Below are 27581 nucleotides of genomic sequence, written 5' to 3'. Positions count from 1 at the left end.
CATCACCCCTTACAGTAGAAAGTACTTTTCAGTTAAGTCCTGAATGGGGCAGCATCACTCACGTGGTCAGTTCCAGTCAGAGCATTTGCTCTGAAATAATCTCCTGTAGAAATGGTGGTACATAAAGAGCTAAAGCATGGGTATGCCAAAAAGCAAGAAAATGAATGTCCTGACTCTTATGGTACAGCTGCCTTTGCATGCAGTCAGTCTCCATCAGTGGTTATACAGTTGCCACTGTTAAATCATCTCCTAAATTCTGTCAGTTTTTGTTACTGTACAAATCTGACCTCATCCTGGTCCCCTGCCACTGCCAAAGAGCTGCTCTATTTACCCACTGCTGATGCAATATCTAAACTCAAAAGGTTTACAGTAAGATATTTAAGATGGAGGGAGAATAAAAACCAGTGCTAATAAAGCAACTTATGCCTGAAACATAGTTTGAGGTCATTTGCCAGTTTAAGAAAAAAAAAAAAAAAATAAACCCCTTTGGAAGGGTTAATCAGCTTGTGGAAAGTTTCAAGGAGTGCCAGAGCCCTGGGTTAGGATCAGGGAGGTTGCAACAAGCCCTTCCCTAACCCTCAACCTGCAACATCAGTCCTGCTGCCCATAGCCTCAAACAGCCAGGAAGCACAAGGAAAGGTTTGTGAGCTGTGTGTAAATACAGACTAAATGCAGGCTCTGCAACACTGCTTTTACATGTGTTTAATTAGATTGAGTAGATAAATGTGCAGTTGCATCCTGGGGAGTACAGGGAGGGACCCTGTACACCAGGGACTGACATCAGAGAGGTCACAACGGGTCTAATGTCTTTAAAATAAATTTATGGACTCTATGAAGTCCTTAATTTTTCCATAATGATTTAGTTCTCAGGATGGCTGTGTAAGTATCCTTCTTCGAATATTATGACCAAGAACTCAGTATGATGTGACCATTACTTTCAAAAATATTCTCAGAGTAGTAAGTGCATGGCTTTTTTTGTTTTGTTTGTTTTGGTTTTGCTGTTGTTGTTACTTTTATTTTTTCTTGGTTTGAGTTTGCTGTCAGGATTGCTTGGTTCTATCCATGTAATATTTTTTGGGACTTGGCATACTGGAAATACACCACACTTCAGGATAAACAGAAAAAACGAAATATCATAACTGGTTTTATGTGTGTGCAATATGTGGTAGCTTTCATTAAGAGGGTGTGGCTGAGCAGCAGCCTCTGGCAGGGCATCTGGCTGCTCTCTTTGCCCAGTTTTAGCTCTACTTCATAGGTTCAGATAAAACCATGAAGAGAAAGCAAAGCGTGCTTTGAGACCTGGGCATGCTCAGCTGGGTAGCCCAGGATCCACTGCAGCCGTGGTAAAGGCCTTTTTGGGTCACAGCAAGGCAGTGCCAAGCCTGAGGGATATCCACGGAACAAGCAGGCCTCCTTAAGACCCAGGATTGGCTCCGTGCAGTTTATTAGAAAGCCAGCAAACTGCTGGAGGTCATTAGAGCAAGAGCAGGAAGAAAAAAAGGATGGGCATTGCACTGTGACCGTGCGTGGGAAGAGGGGGAGTAGCGGTGGGGACACTTGTTTTCAACTCTCATGCTGGATTTAAAAGCCTCTTGTTTTAATATACAATTGTTAGTGCTTTTGGAGACAAGATGTCTCTATATTGGTGGTGTTACTGTGATTATATTTGCACATTGGGATTGCAATAACAATGTAACATTCTGAATATTCTAATGCTTTTAAATTAACTGTTAATAATTGGAAGTATGACAGAACCTCTTTTTGAGGTTGCTGTGCTTCCAAGAGCTAGAAAGAAGATTGTGATAAGAGATGAACAATGCTCCAATGTGCCTATCCCTGCCCCAAGCTTGGTCCAGTGTGCATTTTTCACACAATTTGTTTAACTCTCACTTAACCCAAACCCGTAGTTCCTGGATCGCACAGAGTGTCATTCTGCAGCCCCTCCCGAGTAAGGCTGCGCCACTCAGCTCTCTTTCCCTCCAAGCCTTCTTTCAAACTCAGTTCCAGTTTAGTCTGTCCCAAGTCCTAGCCTGGCTGCAGCTTTTGGGTTCCCCCAGTGCTGCCTACCAAAACACCTCTGGGTGGGCTCCTCTGACAAAGTCTGCACAGAGGAGGCTCCAAGAACAAAAGGTAGAGTACAGGCAGAAAAGAGAAAATGCTATTTTTAGTCCTGTCAGATGTTAAAAGGTTTATAGCAGGTTCTTTATAAAGTTCTGAGATTTCCTGAAACTCTTAAAATTCTTTGAGCTGTGCCTTTCACAGAAGGAACAATCTTTCTACATCAATTTATGTATAGATCATATGCCAGCCACCTATCTTAGCTTGGAAAACTTTTCCTTCAGTGCAACTTCCAGTAAAACTTTATGTTAAACAGAAGGGAAAATGTTTTATAGATGTCATAAACCCCCCACTTTTTTACTTAAAGCCAAACCACAGTAACTTCATAAAATGAAAAAAAATTCCAAAATGCATCAGAGATACTGTGATCAATAGAGTAGAAAAGAATCTGTTGTAAAATTGTGACATGAGAATTACAAAAAGAATTAGAGTACATGTAATCTGTCTGATAAGTAGCACAAGATTTGTTTTGTGTCACAAAATGTTTGAAGTAAAAAATTATATCACAAACAGTATGTGAGTCTAACAAAAGCCATAATGTGTATGGCTGGTAAATAATTTGTTTTTTATTATAGAGAAGTTTTTCTGTTGTTGCTGTAATTTTAATTATTATCTTCTTATTATATCAATGTAATAATTTGAACTATTTTTTTTCTGGTCAAATCTTCCTATTGCTCAAACATGTTTCTCACTGGCATCTTCTTGTAAGTCACTGACCTTTTTACTTGTTTTGTCTCTTTTTAGGAGTGTAGGAATATGATGAATGATTAACCTCCTTCTGATGTTATCTTACTCCACACAATTCAGGTAGATTATTAGATTTTTCTTTTCTCCTTGCTAACAAGGAAGGAAAGGAAAGGAAAGGAAAGGAAAGGAAAGGAAAGGAAAGGAAAGGAAAGGAAAGGAAAGGAAAGGAAAGGAAAGGAAAGGAAAGGAAAGGAAAGGAAAGGAAAGGAAAGGAAAGGAAAGGAAAGGAAAGGAAAGGAAAGGAAAGGAAAGGAAAGGAAAGGAAAGGAAAGGAAAGAATACTTTCAAAATGTTTTAAAAATCCTTGGTGGCTGATTTGCAAAATAGTGAAAAAACCTCATCTTTTTCTGAGAAATAGCAAAATAGAGGTCAAAGATTCAGCAGAAATTGTTACACTGAAAGAAATATATAAACTGCTCACATGAGAAACTTTTCAAGTTTGCCATGTTACCCAGGCTTTCCAGTGATTTTGTTTGATTTTTGTTGTTGTTCATAAATCTGTGAAAGACATTTATTACTCGGCATAAAATCCTTCTGAAATTTCTCTCCTTCCTCTGCAGATTGGTGGCTGCACAAAAATGTGCCAGTGCTCTCCATCATCCATAAATCAAGAGCATTGGCCACAGCTGTTGACGACACTCCAGCCCTTCCCCAGGGCCAGTGGTGTTACTCACAGGGACACACTTCAATTTTACCCTTGGTCTAATCCCCCAGTGCACCCCTTTGTAACCACCAGCCTGCTCTTCAGAAATTCACAAGTCACAGCCTTCCCCAACTCTTCATTCCAGGTTAGCACACAATGGCTGGGTGTTGTTCCCAGGAAAACAAAAGGCTCCAGGGATCTTCTTTCTCAGCTCCCTCTGGTGTGTCCGCAGATTATAGAGATGAAGTCAGTAATAGTTTTTTATATTCTTAGTCCTAAAAACCTCAGCACAGCTGAACTTTGCTCTGTCTTAAAATACTTTTTCTCTCCTTGGGGCTTTTAACACACTAAGTCTTTCAGTTTTACATCAAACCTTTCCTGGACTCCTAACAGTGCTCCTTCAATAAACTCCTTGGCTCAGCTGGAGTCAATGACCTAAGTCCTCTGGCCTGCAGGCAAGGCAGGATTTCAGCTCTCATTCTTGCAAACTCTCTTCATTTTCACTGTACCCCTTCATCTTTATTTTTCATTTCCTATTGCTATTTCCTAAACCTCCTTCATTACTGGTTCATAGAAATTTGTCTCAAATTCTCTATTTCCTTGGCATTTGTTGCTCTTCAGATTTTCTGGTTATAAAATTTATGTATGTGCTTGTTGTGGGTGTCTGTGTCCTGTTGCAAATGAAATCATCAGAGGCTTTTTACTGCCTGGGTACATCTAATGCAAAGTTTCACTGCAAATGTATGTGTTTGCTCAGATCCCTGAGCCAGCGGACTGTTCTTTTTTAACACCACGTGGTGATTATTGCCTTGGGATTTAGGTCATTTGAGGATAGAACATGGAGAAATGGACACAAACTGAAAGTGGGGAAATTTAAGCTAAATATAGGAATAAATTCTTTACTGTGAGGGTAGTGAGTCATTCGAATGGGTTACCCAGAGAAGTTGTGGATGCCTCATCCCTTGCAGGGACAAGGCCAGCCTGGAGGAGGAGTTGAGCAATGTGGTCTGACGGGAAGGGTCCCCTATGACAGGGGAAGTTGGAGCTAGTTGATAATTTAAGGTCCCTTCCAACTCCTAATATCCCATGGTTCTATGTTTTCTAAAATAATGTTGCTTGTGAATGCAAACAATTCAGGGAACTTTCCTTCTGAATGAAAACTGAACCTCTGATAGCTGGACCCACTCACATTTCTGGTCCTTGCTGGCCAAGTGATGCTACAGGCACAGACTCACAGAGTGACCTTTCTCTTTGTTGAAAGGACGCCCATGCCTCCTCCTCTTCATGGCCCTTTGATTGGAGATGATTAAGATGCCATGATTTTGAGAGGACTGTTTGATGTGTGAATTGTTTTGGCTGGCTATCCGCAGGATGATATCAACGTGTCCTCAGTGATTGCTCCTTGGATGGCATGTATTTAAAGCAGGAGCTTGAAGCTGTGTTCCGGAATGCAAACAAGTGAAAAACAGAAGGGAAATACTGCCAGCCTGAATGGTGTCCTGCTGTCTCCTCTGAAAGGGTAGAGGTACAATACAGAGAGAAAGATTGATTCAATCTATCTACTGGCTGCTGGACCAGGCTGGGCTGTAAGCAGTTGTTTCTCTAGATGTAGGAAAGATGTTTATTCATGGCAATCTCCACTTAGAATGTACTTGTTATCTTGAAAACTGCCAAGCTGGGAAGCACTGCCCTTCCTGTTTTTTCTACATGCATTTACAACATAGTGAGGTCTTAAACTTTCTTTGAAATGCCACAAAAAGTTTCTCTGTGTTGAATCTCTGTTCTGAGTCTTTGAAGATTCAAAATCACTGCCCCTTTGGATAAGGAGCTTGCTAACAGTGGTAGTCTTTGAAACTTGAGCCTTCAAACTGTTGACTCATACAGCACTTGGCTTAAAAGAAATGACAGTTCTGTAAACCGGTGGTTTTAGTTACAAAAATATCCCCTCCCTCCCTGCAGGGATCAGGAAGAAGGTTTCTCACTTCCCTTCCTCACCAACATTCATGTTCACCAGAATGTTCCCTGTTTAATTCACTTCATACCTGCTGTTTTTTCAGAGTCCTGATGCTATTAACATTTCTTTCAGTCTTTCTAAATGCAATGGTAGAAAACAATTGTTTTCTACAGGGCATGGGGTGTGAAGGACCAATCCTTTAGCTACTATCTGAAAGCATAATCAGAAAATGGATTTTGCAAATATTGTGTCTTGTGGAAGGAGTTACAACAGCATTATTTTGAGTCCAGCCTTTCAGTATCAAAAACCATCTTGAAAAACCAGGAGCTGGCAGAAGTGTCTTTTAGAAGCTATATGCCATGCCTGTCATACATTCTTAAGACACATTGTTCCAAAAATATCTCAGGTCTAGATGATTTTATCCTAAACATGTGGTTAAATGCACATGCATACATAAAGGCATAATGATAAATCTAATTTTAATTTTCCTTTGAGAATAAATATTATCAGTTATAAACCAGTCACAAGCAATTAGCAATTCATTAAAATTTAATCTCCTTGAGTAGATGGTAAGATACTAGATGTGAGTTATGACAACCATGTCTAGACTAAGAAGCATAATCTTCTTTACTCTTTTTTTGTCAGGTGTGTTGGATAGCTCATATCAGATTTTGTAACATCACTTTGGCTGTTTTTAAGCTTCCCCTCTGCTTCCAAACTGAAACTGGCAAAGACTGGATGTGAACAAATATTCCAGCAGTGGTCTAAAATGCAATGCCAGCGGTTCTTGAACAATAGAGTTCCCTGCTGAAGAGCTAACAAAGTTGCTTGGTGTCTCTCGAGCCCCATTTTACTTGTCCTTTGGGAGTGGTCCTTGTGGTCAGCCACCTCCCTGGTCCTGTGCAAGCCCTGCTGTGGAGGGAGCTGGCAGGAGGAGCCTGTGCAGAGCTGCGAGCCAGCGGCTGATCAGCAGAGTCAGCCCCGCCAGCAGCCTCAGACTGACGCCTGGCCCTCCTGCATCTGGCTGAGAGGCACAGCCTTTGACTCATCTTGCAACAACGTCCAAGGGCTTATGTGGTTTGTTTTTGCAGCTCTGATACTTAAAATCAGTTTAATAACGCAAAATCCTTCCATTCAGACTGACCTCTTCATGAGAACTGGGGCTGGATTTGAAGAATACAGTTCTTGCTGTAGCCCAGAGTTGGGTCACATCTGGATTGCTGTGTGCACCCTAGGGCTCCTGAGCCTGAGAGAGGCAGGAGGGAGTCCAGCAAAGGGCCTTGAAGGTGATTAAAGAACTAGAACTTGTGATGAACTAGGCAAGGTTGACAGAGCTAAGCCTGTTCAGCTTGGAGAAGAGAATACTCAAGAGGGATTTTATGAATGTGGATAAAAAACTGATGGGGGAATCAAGGAGCTGGATTCCTGGCTCTTCTCAGTGAAGCTCAGTGAAAGACAAGAGGCAACAGGCAGGAATTAAAATGCGTGGATTTCCATCTAAATACAGGAAAATAACTCTTTTAACCTGAAGGTGATTAAACACTATAACAAGTTACTGAGATGTTGTGGAGTCTCCACCTTTGGAGGTACTCAGGGCCCTGGACAGCCTGTGACCTTGCCTAGAGCAAGGGGCTGGACAGGACAATTGCCAGAGGTGCCTTCTAGTCTCAGGTGTTGCTCACAGGACATAATGTCAACAAAGTCAATCTGCAGTATTTTTAACCTATTGCACAGATTTGCAAGGATTTTTGTGTCTTATATATAAACCTGGTAGAGGCCTAAGTGGAAAAACACCCAATTTAGTTGTGCTTATGAAAATTGCATGTGTAAAAAACACAAACACTGCATCAGTGTTAGCCATAAATTCTCATGGGCATTCTCTCTCTCACCCTCTGTCCTTGTGACAGAATTGCTGACTGTGACTTCCATTTTCAACCTCAGTGTAGAAGAAGCCACATCTTCCCTCCTGTGACAGGTGGTGCCAACCACCCTGTGGGGCTTCCTTGCCCCAGCTCGAGCTCTGCTTCCATGGCCAGCAGCAAAAACTCCTGTCCAAAAGTGAAAGGGGCAACTTGTGAAAGTTTCAAGGTAAAAGGGCAGCCCTTGTATCTCAAAACAGCAGCTAGTTTTACTGCTACTACTCTTAGCCAAATTTTCTCCAGGAAAATATCCAGAAGATTTTGAAGGCTTTAACATGTGAGCACGTTTTAATGAATTAATAGCTGGGGGACTGAAGCTGACTTGAGGCTGCCCCTCACGTCATAAGTGAAGGTCATAAACTGAAGAACTGCAGTGCTTATAATGTTTGACATTGGAATGATTGACACAAAAGAACAGGAGCTGCCAGGTCCAGAGAGATGGTCACAAGGGAAATCAGAAATTATATTCAGGAAAAAATACAAGCTATAGAAACTAGGAAGACTTTTCCTGATGGCAAAAACATTGTAGTCTTGTGTAGGAAAAAGGCAGGGATAGAAAATATTTTAAATAAAAATCATGTGCTTTTTCTGTGTTTTCCCTAGGGGTGGTGGAGTATTTTCATAAATCTATGACTAACTTTTTAGTTCGGGACCTCAAGCCAACTCTGCAATTACCTAAACCTTTCAGTATTTTTAGTGAGATTACTGTATGGGTGTTTTCAGCCAAGTTAGTCACACGCATGAACTCTTATTTTTTTGCTTAACATCTATTATTCATGAAGGTTTAGTAAATAGGACTGAGGAGGCAAACAAGGGGTTAACATTTCCTTCAGTAATGGAAAGGCCATATAATTGACGTGATAGGTCAAACCTTACCCAGAACTAGAACAGAAAATAAAAACTGCTTTTACAAAAAAAATGCCTATCTTTAGATGTCTAAAGATAGCCAAGTCTATCTTTAAACTTGGCTTCTTATGTAAAAACATTATGAAAGATGGGAGGGTTTTAATGTAATTAACCAGTGAAGAGAGTAATGAGGCTGTTACTAAAGGGAAGTAACATAGCATCCTGGTATTGCCTGGCTGAATGTGAACCTACTGAGTATGCCAGTATTCTTTTCTTAATTATGAACTAGTAATATGACTTTGATATTAACTATGTTGCATTTTAGATTGATCTTTTAATTTTTTTGCAAGGTTGTTTTTCTGAATGATAGAATTCCTATAGTTAATCATATACTCAAATTTTCATCTTTTTGCTCTACTTTCTTACTTCTTGAACTCCAGATATTCTTTTGAAGTCTTTTAAATCTTTGAAGCTCTATAAATAACTTTTTCTCATATTCATATTGAAGTAACTCAGCTATGTTGAATCTTGAAGTTTTACCAAGTATTGTAATAAATTAAAATCTTGTCAGATGCATGCAAATATTTTCCATAATCATAAGAATTGTTATGGTGTATAGTAAACAACTTTGTGAGTAAATAGCACAATTCTCACTCTGCAGGCATTAGAACATATTACTGGACAAAGCAGAAATATCTTACAGTAGGCTACATCTTAGCAATGCTACCGTATGGATTTAGTTGCTATTTAGCAGAGATTTATTAATTTCAGACTTCTTGGGTCCCTGCTTTTCATTCTTTTTGATATTTAATATTATTTCTAGCAAACCTATTTCCAATTAAAAGGAATAGTTACAAGGGAGGTTTCCAGTTGAGAGTCTTTATAGGTACCTATTTCATTGCTTCTTATGTTAAAAACTATGCTTGAGGGCTGCAAAATTTGAGCATCAAATTTATTTTATTTGTATTGTAGTAAAATATGATTTTTTTTTTTTTTTTGTTGCATTCACAGCTTATATATTTACCATTAGGACGTCCTGTATTCCCTTCTAAAATTCTTAGTGGGGAGCTTATTGAACAACATGTGAATTCAGAAAATGGAAAAAATGTGGTAGATGTAAAGTCTTATGATGCTGGCTGTGCTGTTTCAGTTTTTCTCAACTAGCCTCTGGAGACTATAGATCTTGGAACAATCCTCTCAGCTCTATTTGGCTCTCTCTCCATCTCTCCTTAAAACACAAACCATGGAGGAGAGTGATGGGACCACTGAAGACCTCTGTCTCCCTCACTCCCACATGGTTAAGTTGAAAGGACAGCCTTCTCAGCTTGGCTGTCAAGGGCAAAGCATTTTGTATTATGGATTCAAAACCCTGACATTTTTGAGATGTGAATAAATGCCTTGCAGCAGGAAAATGTTAAGCTTGATTATTTGTGGTTTTTCCTTGTTGACAGTGTTTCCAAAAACACACTGCTGTTTTGTTCATGGCCATGTTCTGAGCCCATTAGTTAGTAATAGGCTAATAGTAATTAGTTAGCACTGCTCATAGTGCAGCAGTGCTGAGATGCTCCAACCTTGTACATGGCTCTATACAAGCCTGTAAGAAAGAGCTGAAGGTCTTTTTCCCTCCTCTGAAATTATTTGACAGAATAGGCCCAGAAGTTGGAAGGGCACAAGGCAGAGTAGGCAATAGATATGATTATGGCCTGTTCAAATCTGAGCCCATTTTTGTGTGTAACCAAGGCAGTGGAGGTGTGGTGACATGCTCTGACACATGTCCAAAGGAAAGCCACCCCTTCAGCCCCAGGTGCCCATGCTGCTGACAGGAGCCAAGGCACACGTCACTGTGGTTAGGTGGGGACAGCGTGGGTTTAACATATATCATGGTTCTATCTTCATTTTGGTCCTGGAGAAATGCAGAATCAGACTGCAAAATAAATTGGATGCGTTATGCATGCCAGCTGTCTAATACTTGCCAATATTTTGTCATCTTTGGTGCAGAGACAATTTAAGGGGGAAAGCGAGGCAGGATGAGGAGAGTGATGGCATGAATTTAATCACAGCTGTTTTCTCTCCACTGCCAGGTGTTTTTGGCAGGTTAAATCTAGGTGTTGAGCTGGCAGTGGTGCTGCAGTTGTGTAATTTGCTCTGCACAGAGCAGTAGGGCTGTGCCAGGAGCTGTGATAGAGGGAAGGTGGATTCAGAGGGGCTGGGGTAGGAAGTTTAAACAGCAGGATGCAGTAATCTTGATCCGCAGTGAATCTAGGCTCCAGAAAACAGAACACTTTTATTAACACTTGAAAAATAAATTATTAGGTATATTAGAGGTATTAATTGGATCAGACCTTGTGTTGCTATGCCCTGGCAACAAGTCCCTTTTTTGCAGGCAAAGGATGAGTACCTGAACTCACATTTTTGCAATTACTTGACTTAGAGTGAGTTTTACTTATTCATTGATTTGGTGTTAAAAGGCGTTTCTAGCATTAAAGGAAACTGAAAATTTATTGCAAATTACAAAATCCTTTAAAAATCCTTCTTTTTTCCTTTGGTTTTGCACAGATTAATAGAAAGGCAATGGTCAGTGATTCTTCCTTAACTAAAATGATCAGACTACAGAAGCCTTCTTTTTTTCCTAACTTGATAAACTTAATGTTTTCTTGAATATATTTTTGAATAAGGACTTTAATAAATTTGAGAAGATTAGGGGTTGGTTGGGTTGCAAAAGGTGCTTTGCAAGGCATAATGTGGGACTAGCTCTTCTGATTTCAGATCAAACATTAGCATAAAATAAGGTTTTGTTTGTTTGCCCATTTTTGTGGAAATGGCAATGAATGTGGAGTCTATAGGAGAAAAATTATGTGGCTTGTGTTACCGTCCCTCCAGCAAATGCTTTCTTAGTATCTATTACCCTTAAAAGTATGTTTTGGATTCATGCTAATCAAATCATGTTAACCCCTCATCATGTAGCTGCATCATTTTGTGATCCATACCGTAACTGGCATAATAAAGATTGAGATTTTTGAAGTACACCTCTCAAAAACAATTACTAGTAGACTATACCCTCTCTCACTTGTATATTGACCAGTTCTTATAACTTCTCCTTGATGATAAAACTCATTTTTCCGGGAGCCTCAAAGTTCCTGTGGATCACACAAGCTGCACGTAAGGATGTACTAGTCCCAGGTGGCGATCTGTCTCTTCTTTCCCCCAGCCCATTCAGCCAGGTTTCCTGATCAAGGGTGCAGGAAGTGTCAGCAGGTCCAGCTGGAGACCTGCATAACAGGATCAGGCTCATGTGCTTATATTTTGCTTCTGGTGACAATATCAGCAGGATATTGCAGGATTCTGGTTTTGGAAGTCAGTAGAAGTGACTGAGTAGGGACTGTGGCTGCTTTGTTGAAGACATGCATCAGTTCTCAACTAAGTGCAGAAGCAGACTATGCTGTCCTTATTTCTCATTAACTAAAATGTCCTAAAATTGCAGAGTATGCTGAGTTGGAAGGAACCCTCAAGGATCATTGAGTCCTGGCCCTACACAGAGCATCCCAAGAGTCACACCTGCACCTGACAGCATTGTCCAAACATTTCTTGAGCTCTGTCTGGCTTGGTGCCGTGACCATTTCCCTGGGGAACCTGTTCCAGTACCCAAACACCCTCTGGGTGAAGAACCTTTTCCTGATATCCAGCCTAAACCTCCCAACACAACTTCAGGCCATTCCCTTGGCTTCTGTCACCAGTCACACAGATAAGAGATCAGGGCCTGGCCCTCCTTTTCCCCTCCCAAGGAACTTGTAATTGCAGTGAGGTCTCCTCCAGGCTGAGCAGACCAAGTGACCTCACCTGCTCCTCCTGTGGTTTCCCCTCAAGGCCCTTCTCCATCTTTGTTGACCTCCTTTGGGCTCTTTCTAATAGTTAAAATATCTTTTTTACATTGTGGCACCCAGAAGTGCCCCCAGCGCTGGAGGTGAGGCTGCCCCAGGGCAGAGCAGAGCAGAGCAGGACAATCCCCTCCCTTGCCTGGCTGCTGATGCTGTCCCTGATGCCCCCAGCACACGCTTGGCCCTCCTGGCTGCCAGGGCACTGCTGGCTCATGTTCAGCTTGCCATGGACCAGAGCCCCAGGGCCCTTTCCATGGCACTGCTGCCCAGCCTCTCGTTCCCCAGCCTGTCTGTACATCCAGGGCTGCCCCATGCCAGGTGCAGAATCTGGCACTTTTCCCTATTGAACTTCATATGGTTGGTAATGGCTAATTCCTCTTATTGTTGAGGTCTCTCTGCAGGGCTTCTTTGCCCTCCATTTATGTGTCATTGTCAAACTTAGAATTCCTTTGGGTCCTGTGTCCAATGTATAACATATTGGTATATATTTATTTGATTTTTAAAATAGCTTATTTTCAAAGGGAAAAAATTGAATCAGCTCAAGAATGAGAATGCCAGAAAAATTTCTTTTATCTCCTACTGAATTCATTGTTGGAGGGGCAAACCTTTCTAAGTCAAGGTCTGGTTTTCAACCCATATGCTGCCTAGGAGCAAACTCTCTCCACATAAAAAATGAATTCTGCCTTAACTGCTTTACCTCTGAAGAGTTCTTGTTCTTTAGCAGCTGCAGCATTACAAATGAATCTTGGAGCAAACACCTAAGCCCTGGGGAGTGATGGAATTTCAGGTACATTTTATTCTCAGTGATTTCAGGGCAGTAATTTCAGGCAGCTTCCAGCTCAGCATGACATGTTGTGGAATTGTTTGTCTGAGGTAGTGAGCCTAGATTTGAAAAGGGGTGGGCTTCCAAACCAAAGGTTGATACTATGTTTTTGAAAATTTTCTTCTTCTCAGCATGGGTCTTTCTTTAGGACAAATAATGATGTGAAATGATTCTTACCTTTGATTTGGAGCCTAATGGGGGAAACAAGAAGGCATTCAGGGTCAAGCAGCAGCATGATGGTATGGGCCACAGTGCAACACTCCTATGTGCCCTGCTAGGGGTGGGCAAGCCCGGCTGCACAGAGTGAAAATGGGACTGGCTCCTGGGCTTCCTGCCAGCCAGTGCAGCCTGGCTGCTCTCTGGGAGCAAACAATAAAAACTGACTAATTTCGTTCCATTTACAAGATGGTGCCCTTTCCTGCCAAAGTCCAAGTTCTCAGGAAAAACATTTATTTATTGCTTAGGCAATTTTGTAAAAGCAAGTGAGTTCTACAAACAGAATAAAACCTGTCAGTCAGTGAGTGTTATTTATCTAGTTCTGTTTTCACTGGTGTTGGACCCCATTTTTCCCGTTTGTTTTTTTTTGTTTCCTAGCACTACTCCATCTCACCTTGCCCGTTTTACATATTAACTGAATTAATTAGTAGGGAAAGATTTGAGCCAGCTGGATTTTACTCTAACTGGATTACCTCACAGGAACATGCAATCCATCAAACAGGCTAAAGTAAACACTTAGCTGGGTCACAGTCTTCCTACAGCCCAGCCCATCTAAAATCCTGTATGAGATCACTGAACTCTCTAAGCAGATTACACAGTTACCGTTGTACTGCAGGAGATGTTCTGTAACAAAGCATTTGCACCCAGCAATCAGCCAGCTGTGCTGCTGGGAACAGGAGGTGGTAGGCACTTGTGCTCTTTAGTCATTTACAGCATTCCCTATCTAAAGGCAAGGCACATCTTGATTAGAAATGGGATGCTCCTACTCTGGCTTTAGGGGCAGCTGTTTTATTTGTTTGAAATACTTTCAGGGATGAAGTTATTTTCTATTCTTCCATCAATGCAAGATGAACGTCGAAGGTGTGAATGGCGAAACACCCACAGATCTAACCACACTGGCAAGTGGAAATCTGTCAGCATTGTCCTAGCAACAGGTATCATCATCATGGGTGCCAGTCCTGTCAAACCTGCCTGTTCAAGCCTCTCTGCTTGCCCCTGTGAGCCCTCTGACAGGAACCCTCCGTAAAGCACCGTCCCATTTTAGCTGGTTGCTGGCCTGGGATTCCCGCTCCAGTGGGGAAAATCTTGTTCTGGCCCTCCAGCTACACCAACCACTGTGAGTGAATTCATCTGAATCATTAGTCTAACTTACTAAAGTGCCCTTAAATAATTCCTACCAGCTGCACACTGCTCAGCATCACCCCTCAGTGCCTATGCAACTGCTGTCTGCTGTGGCATGGAGAGGGTCTGAAAACCCCTGCACCATGTGGGGATTTGCTCCTTTATTTCTGGTTGGAGACTCGATGTGCTGAGCCAAACTGGGAGCATTCAATGGCAGTTCTCATCTTCCTGCCTCCAGGGCTGTCAAGGCAGCAGCTTCTTTGTGTGGCAGAAATACAAATGTTTCTATTTCAGCCATCCAGAATACTAAAATTATTCCATTAATTAATACTTTCTCCCCCACCTTCCCTCCCTTCCACCCCACCCCCCCCCCCTCCTCAAATGCAGAGAACTACATTTTGGGGTAATCTGGAGCCATGAGAAGAGAGGTAGAAGATCTGCTTATAGCTTGCTGGAGAGACTTAATGGAATAACATCACTCTGAAATGTACAATTACAACAAAATGGTTTATAAAGAGAACATAGGAAACAGGAAAAAAATGTTTAAAAATGGAAAAAATGTAACTTTTTTGTGTTTTGGAACACCTTTCAATAAAGTATATTATATTGAAACCAAACAGCCTGGAAAATGCTTTGGAGTTTTATTCAGAAGAAAACAGAATTTTTTGGCTGTTATCCAGCTTAAAATAAAGTCATACTACAAAATATGAAAAGCTTTTCTGAACTAGAATTTCATACTTTGTATGGCTGTTGTTATATTATCCATGCCTTACTTAAGCTGCAGAAATGGGATGTGAAGACCGGTGCAAGGTCAGCTTTTGTAAACAGGTACAAGGAGAGTTTATTCTTCCATACATTCAAATTTTCTAGTCCTCTTATTTTGTTATTTTTTCCAGCTGCTGAGAAGTTTTCTGCTGATTTCCTGTTGGAAAGGAAATTCCACTTACATGTGGAAAGAAGGGAAATCACAATGGGAAACCAATGCCAGATGAAAGCATAGGTATCTTGTCAGTATTACACATGTGGCAGGGAGCAGTAAAATTCTTCATAAGCAGCTGCTGTATTGGAGACACAGTGTAAAGCTCTCTTCATCCAAAATAATGAGGGTTTCCATGTGGGGCTTCACCAGAGTGTGACTTATCTTTCTTCGGCGTGAAATCCTTTGGATTCATCCACTGTAGAATCTCGGCCTTGTGATTCAATCTCAGTAACATTTTGACAGGCAAAGAAGTGTCATAAAGCCTTACCCTATTGTCTCCCCTTCAGAAATAGTCCTTGTGAAGGGTGCCACGTGTGACCCCCAGCTGGTAACTCAGCCCCACCCAGCCCTTCACTCACTCTCCTCACAAGTAGGATGGGTGGGAGGACAGGAAGAGTAAAACTGAATTAACTCATGGGTTAAGATACAGACAGTTTAACAGGGAAAGCAAAAGCTGCACAATTAATTCACTGCTTCCCATGGGCAGGAATGTGTCCATTCACCCCCAGGACAGCAAGGCTCCAACATACACGGTGGTGACTTGGGAAACAAACACCACCACTCTGAACTTCTCACTGCTTTCCTCCTTCTTCCTCCAGCTTTATATGCTGAGCATGCCACCATATGGAATGGGACATCCCTGTAGTAATTTGTGGACATCTGCCCTGGCTGTGTCCATCTCAACTTCTTATGCCCCTCCCTCCCCGAGTATCCTCACTGGTGGGACACAGAAAAGGCCTCAATACTATGTAAGCACTGCTCAGCAATAACTACAACATCTCTGTGTTGCCATCACTCTTTTCAGCACAAATCCAAAGTACAGCCCCATACAAGCTACTGTGAAGAGAACAAACTCCATCCCGGTAACCAAAAGTAATCTGAAATTAGGATTTCACTGACCGTGTTATCAGTTATTTATGAGGTGTGATTCAAAGCACACTCATTCTTGCATCTGTATTATCTCACCTGGCAGCCTATTGCTATGGACACTGGTTATTGCAATTAACACATAATTCTAAGTGAAGATATGCAATATCCTAATTCCTTACATTAATTGAGACAAACTCCTTGGAGATGCCCCAATTCCTTCTGTTTTTCCTTTAGTGCTCAAGCATTGTCTCACTCTTTTCTGCCCAGGTTTCCAACTTTGGTTTCAGGCAGCTGTGCACCGCCCCACTGCTGCTATGGAGATGCTGCAGTGGCAGTGGTGTAGCACACACAAGAACTCTCCCCTGCCTCGCCGCCCCTCCTCACACAGCATCCCTCTCCACAGTGGAGGATGCCTGAGTGTGTAGATTCTACGGGGGCCTCTGCTATAGCAGCCTTCCTGTGTGCTTTTGGCAGCTGCTGTACCTTGGAGTAGCCACAAATAGCAATCAAATCTCCAGAGATATTCAGATATGTAGCAGTGGATTATCCAAGATGAACAGTGCTGCCTTGGAAAAGGTACCACTGCACTGCACATCTGGGTTTATGTAATGGGGTATTGTTTCTGGAGTTACACACCAAATGTGCTTGCAGACCTTTTGTATGATAAGGGTGGCTCCAGGGAAACAAATCTGTGTTCCACATCTTTTAAAATCTTCCTCTGTAGACTCTCAATTGATAGAGCACAAATACTTTTAATCTGCTCTGAAATGGAAAGCCCAGATTCCTCATCAGGGCGATTTTCTGTTTGTGCTCTTTGCTGGTCCTGTTTCTCTTAGATATTTTCTCCAATACCAATTCAATACAAATTTAAATTACATGGAAACTGTTCCCTCCCTGGACACCTCAAACATTCAACAAATAGTACACATAATCACAACATTTCATCCAATTGCCAAAAGCTGACTATTATTCTGCATGATCAAATCACTAAATCCCCTGTGTCTGTCTCCTATCTGGGGCATGGATTTAAAAGGCAGCTGTATTCTGACTTCTATTCATTTGTTTGGAGCATTGCACAAGCCATGCTAACAATTACATAAATCAGCCTTTTTTTAATGTTAACTGATAGTCTTTTTTGATTCCTGGCCAAACTTCTTTTTGAATAATCTCTATTTAGTTCTGTATTAATTACTCTTCTGGGTGCTATTATAAAAACCTGACCAATAAAGTCCTTTAAAAGAGTCATTTTAGAATGTTCTTCCTCAAAATTCAGCTCATTGCCTTAGTTTCCAAAACCACACAGAAACATCCTTTAAATGAGTATGAATTAGAGGGAACATCAGGGCTTTGTTTGATCTTTGACTAATTTGGTGTACTGTGGGAGCAGTGTCATTACCCAGTGACCCCTCCCCACCACTGGGATAGCCTCAGTGCACACTGGTGCCCTTGGCAAGCCAATTCCATGTCTGTGATCACGCTCTCACACCAGGCTCTTTCTCCTGTTCCACCTTCTGGAACATGGGAACAGGATGGATTGATGGCTCATCATTTTTACTATGGTTATTTATTGCTGCCTTGCTGTGTGGGCAAAACAGATGCAAAACAGAGATTTAGAATACAAACACCAGCTAAGCCATGCAAAGCTGCTTGTGGATCCCTGAGTCAGCAGCATCCCGCTCTGTGTCTCCAGAGCAGCCCTGCAGCCTACTGACACATTGCTCCACAGCTCTGCAAGCTGGATGCATGTGCCCACACCTGCCCTTCCTCCTTAGAGTGGTCCTGCTGCATCTTCACCTGCTGAGCTGGTAGCAGGGATGGAGTGGCAGACTGTGGCTAGGTCACCATTTATCCTGTCTGATGCACTGCCAGTTAAGTGATCTCAATCAAATGCTGTTGAAAAAGAGCTTTCACAGTCTGTGGGGAAATGGATCCCATCTGTCTCTGAGCAGTGACATGCCTCATCTTTGCTTATGTGATGGATTCTTTCTCATACCAGATGTTATGCTAGCTAGGCTTGCCAGCCTCAAACACTTCAGCAGTTTCACAGGGACTGTGATAGCGCTTTGCTCAGCTGAGCTGGTTTGTCTACCATAGGCAGGATTTCATTAGTGATGAAGACATTAAAGAAGAGCCAAGGAATTACTGCCTTTATTCTTGCTCTGTAGGAACAATCTGACACACATTGGGTCTGCTGAGCTGTTTTAATGAGATTGCACTTGCATGTGAGATCTGATCCTGGGGCACTCTTGACCCATCAGCTTTAAACTGGTTGCCAACAACCAGTTACTCATAAAGATTAAAAGCTCCAGTTTATTCCAAACTGGAAATATATGAACTCCCTCCAATTTACTGGGCTTCCTCACTTCTTCCATCACTCATCTCTGGCAGAAGTGTTAGTGTCAAGACTCTATTGACTTCTCTGTGTCTCTGGCTGCAGATGTTCTCAGCACATTAGAGCTGTTTTGAGACAGTTGTGGTGAAAATAATTAGAACAGCATAGAATAATTTACTTTGGGAATCATCTTTAAGATCACTGGGTCCAATCATTAATGTAGAACTGCCAAGTACATCAGTAAACCATGTCCCTGGACTTACAGCTCTGTTCTTCCAATATACATCTGTGAGGTTATTGATTTCCAGTACGTTCTCTGTTCTACATCAACATTTTCAAGAAATTTAATGTTTCTGAATCACTGGAGTATTCTATTCTTTTAAAGGAATTCTGCATATGCCCCATTTATGCAAGGGTATGTTGTTCTTGGCATTCAGGTAGGATAGACTTAGTTAAGTCCTATCTGTACCTCATTTATGTTGATGTCACTTGGAGTAAGCTTATTGATTGACCAAGTTTGGCATTTAGCATTTCATAGTTTTCTATTGTGCAAGGCATTGGGGATAACATAGAGATGTAGAAAAAATTGTATTTTGCTTTTAATTCTTTGGGACATAATCAGGGATCCAAATCCATTCCTTTGTATCAGGCTTTTATGGCTTGTTGGAGTGTGTTTCGGAGATAGAAAACTGTGGCACGTCTTATATGTCAGGTCCATTTCCCTTATTGATTGTTAAAACGAAGTAAATGGGGAAAGAAATTATTTTTTCTTCCTATTTATACTTTTATGCTAAAGAGACAAGAAACTGTGGTAGCACTGTTTGTTCAGGCCATGCAGTCTCATCCTGCTTCTCTTTAAAGAGCTCAGACCAACTCTGTGAATGATTTGGAGGCACTCCTGGCAGCTGGGCTGCGTGAGCAGATGTGTGAAAGGCACCCCCCAGCCACTTCTCCAGGAGCTGTGCTGCCCCCAAACCTGGCTGTCCCATCCTGTGTCCCATTCCAGCTGCTGCTCCGCATGGGGAGAAGAATGCTGGTGCCATCAGAGAAAGTTGCCTGTCTGGCACCGTTTTGACAGCAGTTCCCGTAAACTGGGCAGACTCCACTCTGACCTGCAGATTTGCCTGACTCCAGCCAGACTGCTTTGGAACCAGATTGTCACTGATCTACTTCTTGCCTGTCCGTGGCCCATCTTGGCCGCTTTCTTCACTGCTGCACGCCCTGGCACCCCACAGCTCCCTTTCCATCTGCATGGTAACACACCTTACCCCACAACAACGCATTCCTAACACTTACCAGCTCGTTCCCTTTGTGGAAAGATCACTGCAACCCGATGTGCTCCCTCTGATATTTGGCAGCTTTGCCTGGGGAGAGGAGCAGAGAGAGAAGAGTTGAGACAGCATCTCTGACTGCAAGGGCAGAAATTTTTGCTTTTTGCATACAGTTTTCATTTCCCCCAGCTAATGCTGGAACCAGCCAAAAGAATTCTTTCTTATGCCAACTTGAGTACATCAAGAAGTCATTTAATGCAGTGTCCAAGTTTGGCCAGAGCTGTTTTGATTTAGTAATGTCTCTTACAAATACATGCCAAAGTATCTAGTTTTCTAGTAATAACTTCAGCCCTGGCAGTATGACTTTCAGAACAAACACCAGCTTTTAAAATCTATCATGGATGTGTTTGCAATTAGTTCACTTTTTATCTCTCAGATTTAAGAGGAGGATTTACTTAAAGGTGGACAGGCAATAATTTGATCTATATATCAAAATAGGGCTTTGCTAATGAGGGAGAAAACAAGCAATTGTCTAATGTAAGATATACAGAAATTTATCTGTCTTTATAGAAAATTATTCCCTCTAGCACTTTTTTAAACTCACAATACAACTGAGCACTATTATCTTTCTGAACATCTAATTTGAAGTGATTCTTTAACACATTATTAGGGGTTTAAAGTGTGAAAAATACAAGAACCATTGAGATTGGGGTTTTGGCTAGGGGACTTTATTCTGAAAAATTCAGGTTCCTGAGAATTTAACTTTTTGGTTTTGGAGATATTGCCAGCTACCTCAACAAGAGAAGGTTCCTGCTTCTTTATTTTCATTTCTTCTTATTTCAGCGATTATAAAGTAAGGAAAAAGTTTCAGGAAAACATTCTTTGTGGGAAGTAACTTCTGGCAAGAATAATATGTGATTTCTTAACCGGCATTTTGAAGCAATGAAGTTATCCAGCAGCCTATTAATATCTAACCTACTATTGCTATGTCCTTGACTGTGGTTTTGAATAATGTCTGCCTCTGAATCTCTTTTTGTCCTTTTTCTTTCCTTGCTTTCCTCCTCCACCTCTGTGCAGTCCCTTTCCAAATCATGCAATAAATTTTCAGTCTAGGAGACAAAGTCAAATCTATGTTTCATAAACAACACAACTCTTCCAGATTTTCCCTTTATTAGGGGAAAAGTTGGAGCTCTCTTAGTAGCCAACACACAAAATAAAAATTCCTGCTGAAAAAACTGTATATTAAGGAACCCGGTTTAGTTATTGCTGGTGTCTGTGAATGTAATTTTTCCTCATACATTCTTGTCTGCTATTGTTGCAGGAACATTGCAAAGATTTGGGAGGGTGTCTCCTGACTACACTGTTTATTTCATTATTAGAATTTAATTATTAAAAAATTAAGAATTTGCTGAGTAATCTCCTTAAAACAGTGTCTATTTTAACAGAAGAGCCTCAGTTTGGACAGCAGCCAGTCTATTAATGCAGGAAACTTGTATAGAATATTTGCTAATCCCTGCCAGATTCGAGTACCACTAAAATGTTTCCAGTACTTTGATTGCAATACTAGTGAAGATCTCACATTTTTCTTTTTTATTTAGTCACAAAAAAGTACATATTTTAGTTTTCAGCAAAGTTTACAGCAAAAGCATCACATACTTAGACTCTGCCTTAGTCTGCTATATCTGGTGTATTCGTTCTATTTACAGCAACCACAGATGTTTCCAAGAAACATTTATATTGATAGGAAAAATATTGCAAGTATGCATTGGTGGAAGTATCAAATATAATACATTTCACTTATTAAAACATCAATTAAATGTATCTGGCAGTTTTCATACACTGGCAAGGAGGTAGGGGTTCAGCCTGCACCACAACCTCCCACTCTTGCTCCAGACACCAACCTCCACTTTATATATTAAGGAGCCTATTACAGTTTTAACAATTATGTGAGTAACAGGGTCTGGGCAGTACAAGGCACATGGGATCACCCATTACAGCTGCAAACTGTCATTCAGTTATAACGCTCACTCACAGCTACTCTGCAGCTACTCTGACTGGAGTCAGCTCATATAAATCTCAAAGTTTCCCTTGCCAGGGACAGATTTGCCCTCTTCTCATAGTGATTCACATGTCAGCAAAATCAGGTTCCTTGAGCAGAGCCTGAGATTTCTGCATGGTTGAAGAAGCATCCCAATATTTGGGACTGCCTTCAGACCAAGAAGGCATACACCATACTTGTATTTGGCCCTGGAAAGCCACCATGTTTAAGGAGACCCTGCTTGTGCATATGTGTAACAGGTCACTGTTGAACCCTCATCTCCTTGACACCCACTGAGACACCCAGCTAGTACAAACCTTTATGAATTTAAAGACAGGCTAGCTCAGCAATGCAATGGAATGGAATGGTAAGGCATAATCTGTTTTCAACATAACATTCTTCATACTCCCATACATCTCAGCTGTACCTTTATGGAATGGCATATGAGCATTTCAATCCAGCACTCTATCCCACATAAGACTTGGATAATACTATCAGGTACATGGTGTGATTCTTGGAGTTACCCTGCACAGGGCCAGGTGTTTGACTTCAATGATCAGTATGGGGACCTTCCAGCTCAGGCTATTCTTTGATTCTGTGATTTACTTTGTATTATCATGTAGGGGCAGCTCCCTGTCTTTTGCTTCAGAACAGATTCTGTGCAGATTCTGTTCTGTTCTAGCTGAGATTCAAATACTTTCACACCTAATAGAAACAAAAAAAATTCTTACTGATCGATACCTTTTGGATAATAATCTTTCAAAAAATAAACCAGGTGTAAAACCACCTTGGAAGGAAGGAAGAGGTAAAAACTTCTATCAAAGTAATGCTACTTTGGAGACAAATGTGTGCTTTTGGGCATGCAACAGTCCCCATTATGTCCTGAAGAAGCAGTTGAGAAAGATTTTTCATGTCCCAAAAATTATGAGTTGATGTTAAGTTTCCTTTCTTCCAAATCTTAGTTGCTACATTTATGAACGCTGACTCTCTTATCATTTTAGACCACCATGACAATAACAGCACTAGGGGCTCAAAATTTAGGGTATGTGATGAGTCTTTCAAATCTAGTGGAAATACATGGAAGCCATTTATCTCAGTTGCCTGGAATTAGATTTGCAAAAAGGACAGACGACATTTTTATCACATTTTTGTGTCTCTTGGTTAAAATACAAATTTAAATTCAGTGATTGCTTACCTGTCCAGATAGACAAATTTTCACCATTGAGCAAGAAATGACACAAATTCACCAGAAGGCTGGTTTGCACAACAGCAGCTTCAATATGAAAATTTTCTTCTTTTATAGATAGGTTTGACACATTCTACTTGATTGGCTAATTAACAAAAACGTCTTTCTCACAAGCAGTCCTTGAGAAGAACAGAAAAACAGAGCAGGAAAACACCACCTGCAGGCTGTTTATACTAACAAGCTATCATTGTTTCTCTACAACTCCCTAAAAAGTCTCTCAAGTCCACTGTGAGAAAATTAATCCCATTTTCTGGCTCTCTGACCAGGCTGTCACATCCACAGAGAAATCACTAATAGGCCCTAAATAAAGGTAAATTTGAAGGGTTGTTATTTCAGTAAGGAATAAAAAATACACTCACATCGGCCTTGGCAGAAAAGATTTTATGGTGGTCAATAGAAATAAATCCAGTTGAAAGCTAGGCACTGGAGGTGCTCCCCAGGGGTTCAGTGCTGTGATCAGTCATGTTTATTACTGCTATTGATCATCTGGACAAGGGGATGGAGTGTACCCTCAATCAATTTCCAGATGACACCCAGTTGGGTCAGATTGTTGATCTGCTGCAGATCCTCTGCAGGGGGATCTGGGCAGGCTGGATCATGGCTGAGGCCAGTGGAGTGAGGTTCAACAAGGCCCAGTGCCGGGTCCTGCCCTTGGGTCACAACAGCCCCAGGCAGCTCCACAGGCTGGGGCAGAGTGGCTGGAAAGGAGCTGGGGGTGCTGGTGGCAGCAGCTGGACATGAGCCAGGCTGTGCCCAGGGGGCCAAGAAGGCCAATGGCATCCTGGCCTGGATCAGCAATGCTGTGGCCAGCAGGGCCAGGGCAGGGATTGTCCCCCTGTGCTGGGCCCTGCTGAGGCCACACCTCCAGGGCTGTGTCTAGTTTGGAGCCCCTCAGTTTAGGAAGGCTATTGAGGTGCTGGAGTGAGGGAAGGAGACCAGAGAAGGGCAACAGAGCTGGTGAAGGGTCTAGAAAGTATGTCTTATAAGGAGGTGCAGAGGCAGTTCGGGTTCTTTTGTGTGGAGAAAAGGAGGCTCAGGGGAGATCTTATCACTCTCTACAACTCCCTGAAAGGAGGTTATAGCCAGGTAGGTTCAGTCTCCTCTGCCATGTCTCAAGTGAAAGGATGGAGTAAATGTCTTTATATTGCATCAGGGGAGGTGTGGGAAAATGACTGGGGCTAAAATCAGAGAAAACATGGAAGTCGTATTCACATTCTAGCAGAAGTAATAACAGTAGAGAAATTATAGGGTGAAATGCAGATGATACTCCCTGAATGGGATTACCCACTTCCCAAGTGCAACCACATCCCAGTGAACATGATGCATGATGAGTCACTCAAGCTCTCCTTAAAGGCAAAACTGGTATAAAAGTAAGTTAAAATGGGGAGAAATAAAAGAAAACTCCATCATAATTTCTGGGATCAGTCAACAGGGTGAACATGTCTTCTTTCCCATGGGAATGCCCACTGGGTAAGAATTGCACTTCATGCATGCTGATTTATTATCTGGACCTAACTTTTACTGGTGATTAGAGCTGGTCTGCTTATTGCTTTGAATATATTTTTGCAGCCAAATACTATCACCATCAATTTTTGAACTTTAACATGCCACAATTTTCTATTATATTAATAAAGAATGTATTCTGTAAACTGTGATCAGGAGTCCTTCACAGGCTCCAGCAGGTGCAGGCAGCAGGTAACACTGTGGAGACCTGGGAGATCTGGGAAGGGGTCTGTTGTTGTGTGTCCCTGAACAAGTTGAACTGCCCTCCAATCCAGATGGGGTCACCATCTCTGCAAGTGTTCCAGAGGTGCCTGGATGTGGCACCTCAAATTCAGAGACAAAACCTTTCTAAAGTCAATATAGATGCAGATTACATGCTTCAGGCTAGATGGTGTGTCTTCTAACCCTTTGCATCAAATGCCAAGCAAGTGGATTTTTTTTTGAGAAATACATCCAAACCTATTACACTCAGAGCAGCCTCTGAAGATACTGCTGTTAATTCTGGTACTTTCTCAAAGCACTGTGCATACAAGATATGGCAACATATAGGTTGGTGTAATTAACTTCTGAATCTAGGAAACTGCAAATCAGTATAAGATTTAAACAGTGTATACTTGAAGGGAAATAAATAGAAAATTTGTGCAGTGAATATGCTGGAGGACATTTCATTGTAAGCAGTCAGGAATCAGAATAGTTCACATCCTCTGGTGATAATTATTATGCACAAGAGTTTATTTTGCATGAGTATCTATTTTCAAAGTACAGAGAATGAATGTGAATGTATGCATGCACGTGTAACTACATAGGCATTCATAACTTGAAATTATGGTCCTGATATTTCAGACAACAGAAAAACCAATATAAAATAAAGGCTTATTCCATTGCCTTGTTCTGTGCCTACTAACATCTGTGCATGCTTGTTTCCATGGACCTACAGCAACCCGAGCTCACCTGTTTGAGTGAAGCCCTCACTTCTGCACAGCAGCACAGTTCCTGCTTTATGGCAATTTGCTCAGTGTATGGGACTCTCACAGGCACAGCAACTCTCAGCAGACAGCAATAGTAGTATTATTAGGCTGGAGACTTGCCTCTAAAAATATAAATATACAGTTATTTCCTGGTAAAACTACCATCAGATGGTATCTGTAATAAAAACCTCTCTTCCCACTTCCATCTCCTTTTGCCAAAACTGTAAAGATCTTTCTACTGTTCCCTGCCTGACATTTCAAGCTGTTCCTTGGTCCTCTGATGCTTATGGCTGCACAGTACTGCTTTTCACAGTTAACCTCAGTTCAATATATAAACACATCATTTCCAGAAATGGAGGTCCAAGTCTTTCAGACATGGTCAAAATTTACTTTTGGAGACCCTAACATGATTTCAGCATGGCGCCTTTAATGGTAAGAGAGTAGTATCTTTACCTTGAGATACTTTGTGGGTAATAACAGCTCTTGAGACAGAGCCAGGGAAGAGACAAAACACTCTGCCCTCTGAGATCAAGGCCAGGGGTCTCCCATGGCTGCTAAATCTCTGCCCTCCCATTCCCACAGGCAGGCACTGGCATGGTTATTATCAAGCCTGCTTTCCTCCCAGAATGATTGAGGTTAAATTTGTCCTTTTCTCCTGTGCCTTTTACTCTGATATGGGCAAGGGTTGATGGTCAGCATTAGGGATGACCCAGACAGACCAGAGACAGAGACCTGGGCCAGAAAGGGACAGGCAGGACTCAGCAAGAGGGAGGGGCTCACCCAAACTGAGCAACAGGCATGTTGCTTTCCTCTGCTTTCCACAGAGGCCCTTGACTGGAAACCTTGTGTTTCTTCAGGAAACAGTGTCTGCAAAAGAATTTTCAAATTGAAAATATGAGCGGGTAAATCAACTTTTAAAGGGTGCTAGCTCCAGTGTAGCCATGCAGTCAGTGTCAGTACTGGGCAACGAGCTCAGAGTGCTGGCCTACCTTGTCTTAGGCACCCCCCAGTTGACAATAAACATTTCTTTGCCTTCTGTGCGGGAAATAATACACCATGATGTTCAAAATCTTCTTTGTGAACTAAGAGAAAGCATGACACATACCTAAAAAAAGCCAAGAATTTATTGTTACTGCAACAAAAATCTTAATGGTCTACTTCAAGAATTATTAATTAATCTACAATTCAAGACTGTAGATATTATTATTGCAGGAGAAAGGAGACCAGGAATGCAGTTAGAGCACTTCTGTACAGGAAAAGACTCAATCATAGCAATAATAAAATCGTCATGCCCATATTTAATATTTTCTACCCCTTTCTTTGGACATGTGCTCACCCTTCCACTTTCCTCTGGACCCTCAGGAACTCTGGACCAACTGGAGAAGATAACAGCATCAACCATAGCCCTTGGAGTCACTCACCATGAGGAATGTGATGGTCATGACATTGGATTCTTCCTCCTTCCTGAGATGCACTTGGGATAAGAGGGGGGGGGGGGGTTTTAATGCTTTCCAAAGTAATTTTTTACCTTTCTTTTGCTTTCCTGGTTTATGGCTTCATTTTACAAATGCATTTATTACATATAATACTATTTATGTATGTTAGATATTATTTCCATGTTCCCTTTGTTAGCTGTCAAATTAGATTAATCCAGATCAGGATCCACATTTCTAAAATGGACAACTGGTGAGTCTCAAGTGCCAGACCTGTGGCCCATTTCTTACTGCTCCACCCCCCTAAGTCTGTGATGAATTCTGTATCTCCACTTCTCACATCCTCTGCTGTCATACCACACCTCTATTTCTTTGCCCCATATTGTGTCACAGAGCCTTAAACATCTCATTTAACCCAGTGCCACTGCTTGCTACTGCCAGCTGTGTAAAAGCACGATTGTACCACACAAGTACAGGATAAACACAAGTAGAGGGAATTAGCCACAGGCACCTGGTTAACTGGAGGTTAAACTAAGCAAAACAGAGCTGCAGGCAAGTCAAGAGATATTCAGACAGAGTGAACCTGAGGAGTCTCAGTCACGAGGTCTTGGAAAGCTCCTGCAGAGCTCATGGGTTCTTGCTGGAAGGCAGTACTGCACTGCAGGGCTACAGGTTTAC

General features: G+C 41.7%; 1 protein-coding gene across 7 annotated transcripts in view; it reads right to left on the bottom strand.

Moving 5' to 3' along the window:
- Positions 1 to 27581, bottom strand: part of SNX18 (sorting nexin 18) — a 98494-nt gene that overhangs the window by 37463 nt on the left and 33450 nt on the right. For 4 of the 7 annotated variants that reach the window (XR_010031117.1, XR_010031118.1, XM_063180045.1 and 1 more), the window contains exon 2: positions 19741 to 19808. Coding sequence is in view for 5 of the 7 variants with exons in the window: in XM_063180045.1 (XP_063036115.1) it covers positions 19765 to 19808 (44 nt within the window). In the remaining 2 variants the exon portion in view is untranslated. The other 3 variants (XM_063180048.1, XM_063180049.1, XM_063180047.1) reach the window with 3 other exon arrangements.

The sequence above is a fragment of the Melospiza melodia genome, chromosome Z (genome assembly GCF_035770615.1).
Source record: "Melospiza melodia melodia isolate bMelMel2 chromosome Z, bMelMel2.pri, whole genome shotgun sequence".
Taxonomy (NCBI): domain Eukaryota; kingdom Metazoa; phylum Chordata; class Aves; order Passeriformes; family Passerellidae; genus Melospiza; species Melospiza melodia.
This window is presented reverse-complemented; position numbering and strand designations above follow the sequence as displayed.